This window comes from Penicillium pulvis (assembly GCF_028828015.1).
Source record: "Penicillium pulvis strain IBT 33274 chromosome Unknown contig_1_segment0_segment0, whole genome shotgun sequence".
Taxonomy (NCBI): domain Eukaryota; kingdom Fungi; phylum Ascomycota; class Eurotiomycetes; order Eurotiales; family Aspergillaceae; genus Penicillium; species Penicillium pulvis.
In genome coordinates, this window is record NW_026643074.1 from 540,735 (window position 1) to 554,993 (window position 14,259).

The 14,259-nt window shown below is 47.7% G+C and overlaps 3 protein-coding genes across 3 annotated transcripts; 1 reads left to right on the forward strand and 2 right to left on the reverse strand.

Annotated features, from left to right (window-relative positions):
- Nucleotides 1-586: 586 nt before the first annotated feature.
- N7503_003174 (uncharacterized protein) lies at nucleotides 587-2,119 on the reverse strand (the record flags this gene model as incomplete). The annotated part of the gene is made up of 2 exons (XM_057062721.1): nucleotides 587-2,002; nucleotides 2,069-2,119. The coding sequence occupies 2 exons, from the start codon at nucleotides 2,117-2,119 to the stop codon at nucleotides 587-589; spliced, it is 1,467 nt and encodes a 488-aa protein (XP_056923636.1).
- Nucleotides 2,120-9,284: 7,165 nt separating this feature from the next.
- Nucleotides 9,285-11,230, forward strand: N7503_003175 (MFS transporter; the record flags this gene model as incomplete). Its single annotated transcript, XM_057062722.1, has 4 exons — nucleotides 9,285-9,567; nucleotides 9,668-9,767; nucleotides 9,825-9,837; nucleotides 9,899-11,230. 4 exons carry the CDS (start codon nucleotides 9,285-9,287, stop codon nucleotides 11,228-11,230), a joined length of 1,728 nt encoding a protein of 575 aa, XP_056923637.1.
- Nucleotides 11,231-11,584: 354 nt separating this feature from the next.
- On the reverse strand, nucleotides 11,585-13,252 carry N7503_003176 (uncharacterized protein; the record flags this gene model as incomplete). The annotated part of the gene is made up of 4 exons (XM_057062723.1): nucleotides 11,585-11,735; nucleotides 11,799-12,376; nucleotides 12,424-12,511; nucleotides 12,573-13,252. 4 exons carry the CDS (start codon nucleotides 13,250-13,252, stop codon nucleotides 11,585-11,587), a joined length of 1,497 nt encoding a protein of 498 aa, XP_056923638.1.
- Between the last annotated feature and the right edge of the window lie 1,007 nt (nucleotides 13,253-14,259).

A 14,259-nucleotide genomic window follows, 5' to 3' on the forward strand; every position in this document is an offset into this window, starting at 1 on the left:
TCGGTCACTTCGTAGAGCAAAGAGTACTAGTCCATTGATCATGGATATTGTATATTTTCCTACTTCATCACTAGTAACGGGGCCCACTTGCCAATGCCTTCAATCTTAACCACTCTGATGTCCGTGATATTCTTAAAAATCAATCAATAGATTACTCAGGTGTCTATGTAGCGAGAGTGTGCATGCGAGTCTACAAAGGCCCAAAGAATGGAATAATGAACCAACATGATAAGACATTAATCACAACCATGCAGTTCTTGATAGAAAGTAAAGTCCTCAAATTAAATACATTAAACCCTACGTCAAAGTGATTTACCACTCATTTCTCATATACACATGGAAAGCGTGAATTGCAGCAAAAATGAACCAGGTTGAAGAGGGGGTATATAGTATTATTTCAGGAATCAGGCCGGATGAACCAACCAGAACGTAAGTATAGATAAGAAGCGAACGACCCGGAGACAGGTCCAAACCAGTTGAAAGGAAAAGGAAAAGGGAAAAAAGGGAGTGTCAGTGACAAGGCAGGGCCAGTATACGTCGCGTCAGCGACAACATCATCAGCTTCCAAGCAAGCTTAGAAAGCTATTTACAGCTGCAGAGCAGCGACGGCAATAGCTCCGAGGATAGCAGCGATGCCAGAGAAGGTGGCACGACCGGCAGCGTTGTAGGCAGGGGTGCTAGAAGGGGCAGCAGTGCTCCAGGGGCCGGTAGACGAGACACCGGCGGAGGCAGTGGGGATCACACGACGCATAGTAGAGCTGCCGTGTGGGCCCTGGGGACCGGGACCAGCAGGGTAGCCGGAGCTGCCAGCGGTGACGGGGCAGATGGTTGTGGTCTGGACGTAGGTGGAGGTAACAGCAGTTCCGGAGGGAGAGGAGCCAATGGGGGCGACACCAGAGGGGCCGGAGCCGGAGCCAGGAGCTGTAGGGATAACGGGCATCGATGTGGCAGAGGTGGCAGAGGTGGCAGAGGAGGCGATGGAGGGAGGAGCGGGTGCGGTCCAGATGCCGGTGCCGGAGGGAGCAGAGCCACCGATGGTGCTGGTAGTCGTCTCAGAGCCGGAGCCGGAGGGGGAGGTGGGAATGGAAGATCCAGCGGAGGTGGTAGCGGTGTTGCTGTTGCAGTCGGCCTCTCCGAGGACAGCAAGGCAGAGGTTGATGGGGATGTCAATCAGGCTGCCGGAGCCGCTGGAGGAGGACTGGTTGCACTCGACCTCACCGAGGACAGCAAGGCAGATGTTAATAGGAACGCTGATCAGCGAGCCGCTGCCGGAAGAGGAAGAGGAAGAGGAGGCCTGGTCACACTTGGCAGTTCCAAGGGCAGCGACACAGGTATTCACAGGCACACTAATCAAGCCACCGGACGAGGTCTTGGTCTTGCACTCAACGTCTCCGAGAATGGCGGCACAGAGACCAACGGGAACGTTGATGAGCGAGCCGCTGCCGCTGCCGCTGCCGCTGCCACTGCTGCTGCCACTGCCGGAAGAGGAGACCTGGTCACACTTGGCGGATCCAAGAACAGCGACGCAGGCATCGACGGGCACACTGATCAAGCCACCAGACGAGGTCTTGGTCTTGCACTCAACATCTCCGAGGATAGCAGCACAAAGATTGACGGGAACGTTGATGAGCGAGCCGCTGCCGCTGCCACTGCCGCTGCTGCTGCCACTGCCGGAAGAGGCGACCTGGTCACACTTGGCGGATCCAAGAACAGCGACACAGGCATCAACAGGCACACTGATCAAGCCATCAGTGGAAGTAGTGGACTTGCACTCTGCCTCTCCCAGAATAGCAGCACAAAGATTGACTGGGACGCTGATGAGCGAGCTGCTGCGAACAGCAAGCTGGCTGCATTTAGCGGATCCCAGGACAGCGACACAGGCATTAACAGGCACACTGATCAAGCCATCAGCGATAGCAGAGGTCTTGCACTCGGCCTCACCCAGGATAGCAGCACAAAGGTTGACTGGGACGCCGATCAAGCTCTCATGAGCTGACACAGTCTATAGAACAGAGAACTGGAGTCAGATATCGATCCACATGTAGTTTCCAATCAGGACTTCACTCACGACAGAGGTAGCCGCAAGAGCGACAAGAGGGGCGAAAATAGATTGCTTCATCTTGTCAGAATCGACGTCAAGGTACGTGAAATATAATTAAGTGAATGAGTGTGGCGTTATGGAGAACGAATGGACGCTGATATCAGCAATAATGAGTGACAGGGCTAAATTAGCTAACGAAAGAATGAACGAAGTTTGGATCGACGAGAGGGAAAAGCGAGATAGATGTAGGCCCAAGAAGCCTAGCCACTGACAAGGGTTCCAAGACTGATAATCCTGAAAAAGGGCACTGGATGTAGATCAGCAGGCACATGTCCGCCATGCATTGGCATGGGTACACAACAGCTCGTAGTATAAGGCTCGAGACCAATCTATTTCCACTCCGGCGGTCCTCTGATTGGTGTACCTGGGTCAGGACATTTGACGGCTTGGACCGCTACCTTGACTAGATCGTCCATATGCGAACCTAATGCGCATGACTCCACCTGACAATGCGCTAGTTGCACTAGCGCGGATTTTGATTGACCCGCTCAGTCCCGGCCCAAGGGCGACGTGCATGGCTACTGATTTTTGAGCACAAGTTATTATTCAGGGGTTATCACAGAGGTTTAATTCTTTCAAAGTGGAGAGGATAAACGAAGTTCATATGATGATCATCCCTAATCAGGTTGGTGGTAATCACCGTCTTTGTTATTGAAAGCGTGGAGCTGATAAAGAGGGCTCCATATCAGAGCCCCACATTAAACCCTGAATCCAAAGCCTACTGGTTAGGTCCGCCATGCGCTGCGCGTTGCCATCAACACCCCTTTCTAGGCTCGTGCAGAATCAAATTAAACAGCCTAGAGATCAATGAGACACATCAGACGGGCCAACGTTCGATGATCCGGCGAGAACCGAGGGTTACGTGGTCTTCGCGAATAATATTTGAGTTTCGGAATACTTTATGCGGCGTCATTAAGTTCAGTATTTCGCGTGGTCATTGATTTTACCGAGCACTTCTCCAGAGACCAAAGTTCATGGCTTTGTCATTATTGCTTTTACCAAGCTTTGTCCCAGGGGATTTCCTTCTTTCCGCCTTCTGGCGCGTCTCAGTGATTTGGAACCGACAGCCTCTATTGTTGCCCAATCTATAACGCGCACTATTTTTAGCCTTGTGGAACGATAGTCAAGAATTATGGGAGTCAAAGAGCACCGCGTAATACTGTAGTTTATTGATCAGATCGTTCTTATACTTCCGACTTCCGAGGCTGAAGCGCCACGAGGCTTGGCTTCCGAGGTCGCACACTCCTGCAGTGCAACAATCCGTTCACGGAGGAAATACGCGAGACAGATCTCCTGCATAGAAGATATATTTTCAGATCTGTCTGAACTTATTGGAATTTCAAAAACCGAGCACCTCGGATGTGATATGCCAAGATCAGTGTGGAGAAAAGAAAAGGGGCGATTGCGGAGTAAGGGCGGCATTTCCCACAAATGGAGCTCCACGCACATTATTCAGCGCAATGCACGTGCATTGCCATGTTTTGACGAAGTTCTACCAGGACTTAACTTCATCTTCATTCTCACTGTATACGCATTCTCCTTTGTATCTTTTGCAATACGAAATGGTCTTCGCTACAAAACTTGAGGGATAAACATGTCACGAATTGAAATTATCCCAATTTTCTGACTATATCAACTCAATTCCTAGTGCTAATCTGCTGACACTATGAGACCATGATTCATGTGCTGAAGGCCGAGGCCTTGCGATCGAGATCTATACAATCAGGGATGAATGAGACATTCCGGAGGTTTACGAGGCCACTAAAGCCACTAAGCAAGGGATCACCATTAGCGCCCTAGAATCGCCCACGCCATCGTGACTCGTCACATGCTCGTCCCTCGGGAGACTTTACATTGACATCATTTCCAACCTACCTGTTTTTATTCCCTGTTTCTTCTGGCTCCGGTGCTTTGCCTTGCTTGATGGGTCGGATGAACCGAGACAGCAGAAAAAGATATCATAAATCTTCAAGTCAACTGAAATTAGATTATGGACAAGAACTCTCCAAGGCAAGCAATCTCAGTAGCAGAAGCTGTCGCCCTATGAGCTTCTAGCAACCTTGGTCTCAATCGCATTCAGAATATACATCGACCTAGCTGAGTAACTTTTCAACCTGCAAGCTCTCTGAGCAATGGACAGAATCCAACAAAGTTAAGCCATCGCGAACAAAGCATAAGGGGTCACTTTCCTTCCTGCAGACCAAGAAGCAACCTTGAAGGTCTCATTGACGGCAGCCTGATGCCACAAACCATATTTTTGGTCATCGACTCTGTCTGAGACGCGTTCTTAAACTATCACCTTAAGAAAATGGTATTGAAGATGACCCTGGAAATTAGCCGAGGCTGCCAAGATATGAGTTCCCAAAAACGATCCATTTTGATCCATTGTTCACAATTGTGCCAACCTTAAAAGGCTTGGTAGGATTTTTGGCTCTCAAAATAGATAATCAGGCCGGTGTCAGAGCAGACGCTATTCCAAATCTAGGTTTTTCTAAGCGAGATACATTTTTCGGAACCTATCTTTCTATCCTCAAGACAAACAAAACTCTTAAATCATCAATAATTATCACTCATACTATATTGAGTCTTGCCTGGCACTTAGGCTTTCTGAAAGGATCGTGACCCATCCAACCTATAATGTAATTCACGTGACATGGCACCAGTGAACGGTCACGTAGCACTAGTGTAGCTCTCCAGGCCTCTTATCTGATCTTGTCTTCACTTGCTCTTCCTTACATTCTGTATTGTCGACAACTTTTCTGTATGGTAAAGCGCCGCAAGGCATACTGAGTTCTAAAACGGGCTCATATCCCGTAAGAAGATACCGCTGCTACCATCTGAGAACTGGAACGAGATTCTCATTCTAGTAAGTAGATATCGCTACATGATTATTATCCTATCGCTCATTCCATGTTGCAAGGCTTACTGGACCAACAGTAGAATACTTAAGATGGTTGCTTTGACTGATCGCCGATTACATGAAATCGTAGCTTCCAATTCAATTCGAACCTTCCACATGCCAGTCTTTGAGGGTCGTGGGACCTCATAAACACTTTCCCCTGGAGATATGTGAAGTGATCATCGTAACAGGTACAGCTATGCTATGTATGGACTGGGCAATGGGTGAAATCCGGTTTATTGAACTAGATCGAAGCAGCGACGGGTCTTCAAGAATTTTAGTGTAAGCTTTAAAACAAAACGCCCTATATCAGACTAGTCATGATAGACTTGCTCACACTGCCTTCGCTTTTGAATCTATAGTTGGAAACAAAATGAAAATCTGCCGCGATAAATTCTTTTCAAGAATCATCAGCTTTATCCTTATGTTGCTGTCCATATGACCGGGCGCATTTGGTGTATATCACAACGAAGACAGCCACACCACCTTATTGAGCGGTCTACCACCAACCTTCATTGTCTTTGCTATCTTTTCCTCAGAGAGGCATAACTCTATTTGCGATGGAATTTCAGCACCACCCACTCAAGTGAGCTATCGGGCTCGCCTCAAGGGCATCATGTGTGCCAGTATCAATTTGGCGACTCTGAAACTCATCAAACCAGAGTTCACCTCTAATACGGCCCCTGAAAGAGGAGCCATTGCTATGCAGAAAGGCGATGTTATGCCACATTCAAAGCGTACAACACCTGGGAAACATGCATTTTGATGAAATTAAAAGCACCCCGTGAGCAGGTTGTCTTCAGTGGGTACTACTTCGTTGCTTGTCATTAATCAATGGTGATTGGAGTGACCTGAATCAACGGATCAAAGGCCGGTTGAACAATCTTATTCTTTAGGCGTGTTGAATTTGCAGTGTAATCCACAAGTAGGTTACCGGGGTGAATCTAGTGAGCGGCCAAGCCCATTGTCCATCTACTGGGAACGGGCAAATCAACTGCATCTGCTGATAAAGTCAATACCGTTTCTCCTCAATTTCCTCGCTTGAGATATTTTCCGGTTATCATGTTCCACAGGTCATTCTGACACACTGTCAAAATGTCATGAAGACTCGCTAAATCACTTTTGGTTTCGGACCACAGCTCGTGAACACCGCCACTTTGACCATAAAACGTGGCCTTCAGGCATCAAATGCCTGGCCAACTTGTCAAGACAGTTCCCTCATCTCCAATCTCTCGGCATTGGCCTTGGTTGTGAGAATGAGGACTGGGTATGTATCATACCTGTTGCTCCAATATCCATGTTACGAATCTCATTACTAACAGGAATATCTCAATCATTTGCCCCATGAACTCATGATATATATACGCCAAATCAAACGCCTTCAAAATTTGGAAATCAATGTCGCTAACTGTTTACCACCGAATCAATTCAATCGTACCTTCGACGTGAAGTCCATCGATGAGGCCGCGTGTAATCATCTCCTGCATTCTTTCGAATCGGGCTCAGACTCAGATTCAGATTCAACTCCACAGTCGAAGGCGGTATTTCTCAAATCTCTACATATAAGAATTGCAGAATGGGAAAGCGCCAAATGGAGACCCAGAAATTTTCCTCACACGCCAGGCTTACTGCTCATTGGAGAACGGAATCTGTCCGGTGAAATGCACTTCTATCGTCTTATCCCACGGAAACGTGGTCAGAGACTTTACGGAACACCCCAACTTCCAAGTCTTAATGACGAGTATTGAGCCTGCTTAGAGCTTCATGGTTTGACTTCACCATTCTTATGTAGATGCTCTGAAGAATGGATGGATATCTGGAATGTGGGGAATAGACCCTGAGTGGATGGGCGGACGGATTCTTACTAATCATTTGTGGCTAACTAACTAACTTAAGTAACTTATTGCACGATGACAACGGGGTCAATTGAGCTGCAGCTTTTCATATCGTACTTACTCCCTACATATCTCATTCAATGTACTCCGGATTGCCTGACTCGCAAAACCGGAATAAAGTCCGGTAGTGGGGAGTGGGGAAAGATCTCAGTAACCCCAATCAATACCTGGGCATTACTAGCTCCCCACGAGCAGATTTAGTGCCTAGCCCATCATTTCCAAAGGAGGTGGTGTAATGCGACACTTCACGGAATAGTGAATTCTCTCCTTCCTCAGGGGGAACAAATCCAGATGTACTCCGATAACAAGATACTGAATTTTGCATATTAACCAAAATGAGAGCTCGGTCAAATCATTGGATAGATAATTACAGCCCAGTCAGCTCTAGCCACGCCAAGAAGCAAGGTTGTAATGTTTATTCGCCTCAATCGAGGCTAATGCACGAGTGAAAATTTTTTAGGCTCCCGGCTCGAGAATCCGTCGACAGCCTTGATTTTTTGCATAACTTCTTTCCTTGTACCACATCTGGGCACGCGAGCAATAGCCTGTAAGGCCACTGCATCTATTGAGCAAGGGGACGGACTCTGCCGACGGCCGAGCGTATTGCCGAGGATAAACATTCCCGCGCCTAGATTTAATTAATACAAGAACCGGCGCGAGTTACGGTCACATCAAGGAAGTCGTGACAAGCGTGGGTGTGGCGGCGCCCCCCAACGCCGCTTGGTCAGGGCGCGACTCTGCGTGTAGGTGCGGCGGTATTGTATTGTAAACAAGGGTTTTGATTTGTTGAGTTAGTAGCGCGTCCATGGGTCCAATGAGGGCGCCTGAATGCGGAAGGGATACGCCTATGCCAAGACTTACGACTTGAAGTGCAAGTTTTTGTCCTCTTTTTACTTTGGCATTTTTCGGGATAGACAGAATAGGTTAACCACGAGTAAGTCATGGGGATGAGGCTGGAGGTCACAAGTCACTCCTAATGTTATGTTATGTGATCATTGTGCAGGAAGAGTAGATCACTCGGGATTTGAAAGTATGAAAAGAGTAAAGAAAGTCAAAAGTTTTTACCGCACGGAGATGACGTCGCTGTCCGGCACGTGGAAACTGGAAGACTTTTCTGTTTCAGGCAGGTCTAGTTCTTCGCCAAAGATGTCGTGTTCCGGCCGACCTCGCTAGTTAGACACGGTATTCGGTGTTGAGGTACCGAACTTAATATGATATGATCTCGGGGATCCTACAGATAGTGGCACAGTACATATCATTCATGTATTTACGGTCATCCATTGATGCGTAGTAGTATCATGTCGAACTTTTGCGTATTACCTGTGTCACTAGATGAATGCGGTCCGACCCAGGAATGGCTCTCAACCGTAATCCCCGAATGGCTAAATGCGGCCCGGGGTCCAGCAGCCACTCCGCGCCACAAGATTTCTGATCGTCCGGTCAAACTTTGCCTAGTGCGGCCAATCTCAACTCATACACTTCTTTCTTTTCTCTCGCTTGCTATTATTTGGATCATATAAGCCAACGCTGGTCTTGACGAGAGTGCCGCGCATGTTCCCTGACTTGAGCTGACCTGCGTGCAACTCCAGTCCGACTCCGGGGAAGTGTATTGTAATTTTACGTAATTTTAATACCGGGTGGGGGCGGCCGAAGCCGAATAGGCCATTGCATGTCAGACTTTGCCTCTTTCAGACAAGACTGGGCCCTCCCGTACGCTCTGGCCAATACAGCGTCGTCCCATCCTGTACCGTAGATTGGCCGTGTCGTAATTTCCTTGGAAAAGAAAAGGGAAAAAATGGAAAGAAAGATATTGTCCTGAGATAGGATGATTGTCCTAGGTCTATATAGAGTCAACAGAACCCCCACCGTTTTCTTCCTTCTTCTCCTTTTGTTTTACCCAATCTCCATCTTCCCTTCTGCACTACCTTCCCCATAGGGTCCGACATAGCTACAAGCTATCTCGCCCTTCTCTTCAGGTCAATTATATTGCCTGATCGTTGCATTTACAGAGCCTAAAAAGAAAGAAAAAGAATTGGACCAGTCAACGGACCAAAGCACGTCATATTCCTACCTTTTGCACATACAACTTGCTCTAGCAAGCGACAACTACGACCCCCCACTTTTCGACAAGTGATTGCAACGTATTACGACCACAGCGTACGATCCAATTTCACGATTGCAGCATTTACGACCAATCCCTGTGCAGAATCACCCTTCGATTGCAGCATCAGCCCTGTCCCGCGGAATTTTTCTTCGATTGCGCCAATTTGTAGTCTTGCCCGACGATCCAGATAGCAACAAACCCAAAGCCAAAGCCGCAAGCGATTTACCTGAACCCAATTGACTTAAGACCATCCCCAAGCGACTTTAACTTCCCATTACCGCCAACATGGGTCTCGAAAGATTTAGCCCGTTTAAGAAGGATCGCCAAAACTTCCCGGGCGTCGTGATCCCCTTATCCGAAGCCCCAGCTTACCCCAATGGAGCCCCACCCTCTGAAAAGGAGGATAAAACCGATGCTCTCGATGCCAGCAAATCCTTGGACCGAGCTCCCTCTTCGGAGACTGGTTCTGCAGGATCTTTGCCGGAGACCAGCTACCTGACTATTGAGCTTCTTCGTGCAGAGATTGATGCTGAGCATTCGACTTCCGGCCACGACTCTGTGTATGATCGTATGTGCTCCATTTCAGTCCCTGATATCGCCATTGCCCAAAATCTGCCTATTTAGTTATTACGAGGTATCTTTCTATTGGCTGACACAATGAATGATAGGCAAAGCAAAGGTGATTAACAGGGCTATTCAGGATATTGGCATGGGCAAATATCAGTGGAAATTATTCTTCCTTTGTGGGTTTGGATGGTTGGCAGACAAGTAAGCTATGACCCTTTCCTCTTCATCCGATGGAAATGTTTAACTAACGTCCTTTAGCCTCTGGCTCCAGGTGAGAAAGCATAAAAGCAACATTGAAGGACGTGGAATTAAAACTAACCCTAAAATTACAGGGAGTTGCTCTGACTTTGACACCCATCGCGTATGAATTCGATATCGACACATCATGGGTGCGTTTCAGCACCTGCGCCCTATTCCTAGGTCTGTGTATCGGTGCTTCATTCTGGGGTGTCGTTTCCGACATCGTCGGTCGCCGTTTGGCATTCAATACCACCCTCTTCCTAGCTGGTGTATTCGGTCTAGCAGCAGGTGGAGGCCCGAACTGGATCGGCACCTCTGCATTATACGCCTGTCTCGGTCTCGGTGTTGGCGGAAATCTGCCCGTCGACGGCGCTCTGTTCTTGGAGTTCTTGCCCTGCGTCTCTGGAAACATGTTGACTATGCTGAGTGTCTGGTGGCCCATCGGCCAGCTTATTTCCAGTCTACTCGCTTGGGCTTTCATCCCGACTTACAGCTGTGCTAGCGCAGAGGGATGCACAAAGGAGAAGAACATGGGCTGGCGCTACCTTGTGCTAACTCTTGGTGCTATCACCATGTGCATGTGGATCGCCCGTTTCTTCTTCTTCCACTTATACGAATCGCCTAAATTCTTGCTTTCCCGTGGTCGTCAGGAGGAGGCTGTTGCGTCTGTTCATGGAATTGCTTATGAAAATGGGGCTAAGACGTGGTTGACCAGCGAGATCCTCAACGAGATTGGTGGTATCGCTGAGACAAAAGAAGAGGAGAAACTTGCCGTCAGCGAGATCGTTAAGCGTTTCTTTTCCAAGTTCTCTATGGAACGGATTGCGCCTCTGTTCTCTAACAAGCGTCTGGGATACACTACCGTTCTTCTTTGGTTCTGCTGGGCTACCATTGGTATGGGATACCCTCTTTTCAATGCCTTCTTGCCTCAATACCTCTCCCAGACTGGTGGTGAAACGAACTCCTCCTACACGACCTACCGCAACTACGCCATCACTTCAATCGTCGGTGTGCCCGGCTCCATCTTGGCGTGCTACACCGTTGAGATCAAGCACGTTGGTCGTAAGGGAACGATGGCTATCTCCACTGTCATTACTGGTGTTTTGCTATTTTGCTTCACTGTCTCGTCCACCTCAAACGTCCAGCTCGTCTGTAGTTGTCTCGAGGCCTTCTTCCAGAACATCATGTACGGTGTCCTGTACGCCTACACACCTGAGGTGTTCCCCGCCCCGAACCGCGGTACTGGCTCTGGTATCTCCAGCTGTCTGAACCGTATCGCTGGTCTCTGTGCCCCCTTGGTTGCCATCTTCGCTAGCAGCTCGAACCCAAACGCCCCTATCTATGCTTCTGGTGGTTTGATGCTTGCTGCCTTTGTGGCCATGGTTCTCCTTCCCATTGAGACTCGGGGCAGACAGACTCTATAAAGCATTCTTGATACTAGCATAAAGAAGTGCTTATTGGAGAGACAAAAAAACGGCATGTGTTATGCTGTATTCGATTTGACTATATTTCTATTTGTTTTATATGGAGTGATGTCGCTCCTCTATGGATATATGTACAAGATACCATGTGATTTTCAAGGTTAAAGTTTCAATTAAATCAGAGACTTCCATTCGATGTTGCTTGTTCTTCTTTCTCCATTTCAATTAATCCACCCCGACATTCCTACATAAAGTATTTGCTGATAGCCCTGAAATACCACTCATCTGATCATGCTCGAGGCCCTTTCAGTCCCCGGAGCTGTTAGCGTGACCAAAGCCTTCTCCACAGCCCGACGGTCAGACCTTGCTTGTGTTTCCGTCTAAAAAAGGCTTCCCATTTGAGCCTGCGATTGATTGCCTCCTGGTGCGGGTGGAATACCTTCTGGCGATGGCAGCGGTTACTGTTTGGACGGCTTCATGCTGCGCTGCCACATATAATTCCTGAGAACTACGGAGTTGAATAGTTTTGGTCAATGGTTCATGGTCGCCGTCTTCTATCAATGAGACGCACGGGAAGACATTGAGAACATAAAGGCCATGAAGGTCCTGTGTCACCGGTTCTGTATTTTCACCGGCTGGAGGAAAGCGATCCCATTCATCGTCTTCGGGATCAAAAGGTTCGTAGTCTGTCTCAAACTTCTGTCGCGACCGCTGGACCGGGAGCCAAACCTCGGCCGCATTTTGAGCTATTGTCTTGATTTTCGTGCAAAAACTATCGTGCTGCGCCTCGGAAAAGAGGCCCCCCGCATACACGGACATTTTCTGGACAATCGCTCGGATCTTATGTTTGAGAGCGTCTTGTTCGGCATTCGGGTCGATGGAGAGGAGTACGCGACGGCAAAACGCTTCTCTCTCACCATTACTGCCTGCAAGATGTGCGAGAGCTCCACGAAGATTGTTGGCCTCTGATAGAAAGTAGCTGGGTCGAAATATGTGCTGGTCGATCTCTCTGAACAGAACAGTCAAGATCACTGCGAGTCGTATCGCTTTGGCGGCTGAGGAATTCGACGGAATCAGAGGAAAGCTTGGTGGTAGAGTAATTGTATCTGCCTTCTTGAGCTTCTCCCATACGGACTTCTCCTTTTCATTCTGTTAGTAATGAGTAGGACCAAAGCTACAGGCGCTTGAGGACAGACCTGTAAAACATCTTCCGTAATATCTTGCTCTAACAGTGGAGACAAGTTGTCTATAGCAGAGGTCCAAAGGCTTGTGAATTTCATCGTCCTGTGATGTAACGTGAAAACAGTCAGCTTATGAATGGTTGCAACCATCTGACCTGCCTTACACAAAATTGTCATTAATGTCCGAGGATTGGACAGGTAAGTCTTCCAAGTTTTGGACATGAGCCCTGACTGTTTGCAAGTCCGTGTTCATGGAGGCATTGGCAACTTCCAGGTCTTCAGTCTTTTTCTGCTCCGACGATAACAATGATTTCAATTTCGATCCAGCTGTCTTCATTTGGTCTATCATCTTGTCCTTTTCTTTCAAATTGACTTGCAATGTGCTGATGTCCTTAGCTGATTGTGAGACTTTAGCGACCTCTTGCGAGCAAGTCGATTCCAAAATTTTCACTTTCTGCTGCAGAGCCTCCAAATTCCTCGATAGTTCAGCAATCTTACTCTCCCTCTCTCCAACAATAGCATGAAGGGACTCAATATGCGTAGCGGATTCTTTCTGTCTTGCTCTTTCTTGCTCGTTAGTAGTGAACATATCGTTGATGGTAGTTCGTTTTGTCTCTTCAATACTGAGAATCTCCTTGTGAAGCACCTTCAATTCTTCATCTCGAGAGTCGATCTGCTCACACTGTTGAGTGATCTCACCAAGCACGGCAGAGGCAAACTGAGTGTCAGAACTTGATGCCAATATACGCATATATTTGATGAAGCCTTCCAGGCTACCACTATTGACCAATGGTATGGCATCATGCTTGTCTGGATTCAAGGATGATGAATTGGCGGGAGGCATAACGAGACTTGTTTTTGATAAATCGTTTGAGAGGGTGCAGAAAGGATGGAAAGTTCTTTTACTTCAGATTCCTGTCAGTGAAGAGGGTTCATTTATTCGTATTTACGTTGCGAAGGTGTTCGCCTCGCCTTGTGAAACCAGCTTTTAAGGCCAGCAAGCTGAGCTTCATTATGAGGCGAAGAAATAGTGATGCGGTTTATGCATGCAAGTGCAGGGTAGTTTGCGACGTGTTAGGGAATGTGTGGGTGTCAATAACGCGAGTCAAGGAATAGAGATACACAATTTTCACGCTATTACGTGTCATTCAGACTATGATCGAATCACTAGTTTGCCAGTTATTGAGATTATATTGCGAGGCACCCGAGGAAACTCGTACACTTCTGAGAGATACGATAAAATAAGGGGAAGAACATTGATATTTAGGATTAGCGTATCCATTACTCGCGCTGAGAGTTCCACTAGCCTAAACTAGGCGTCACGACATGTCTGTGATTAAACGACTCCTTTCATACCACGCATGGAAGTGAGGTATATCACCGTAATGAGATGAGGCAACATACGATATTCCACCGACGAATTTCATTGATGAGGCTTTTAGGGATTGGTATGTGTCCCAAAAAGGTGAGCAAGCCCAATAACATGTTTAGCTGGAGGCTGAGTTAACGCAGACACGCTCCAATTTCATGCGAAGCGTCGCCCTCATTGGTCAGGTACTTAGGAGTGCATGTGATACGCGCCCCTGGCGTGTTTGCTCTGCTTCATTAATAACACTGATTATTGATCGTTTCAGGGCATTCTGTCACAGAGAGCGCGCGTCAATGGTGATTCCTTGTCAGAGAACCTGGGGGGTGCGGAGGTATTAGGGAAAGCACGGACCTCCACATTATGTAGAGAAGGGCGTATCGGTAAGCCAACCAGTTCGTCCTCGAAGTAGATCTAGAGTTCTTTAGTTAGCCATAGCAGAGTGTTCACTATTGATTGGCTAGCATCAACAATTCGCATTCGCG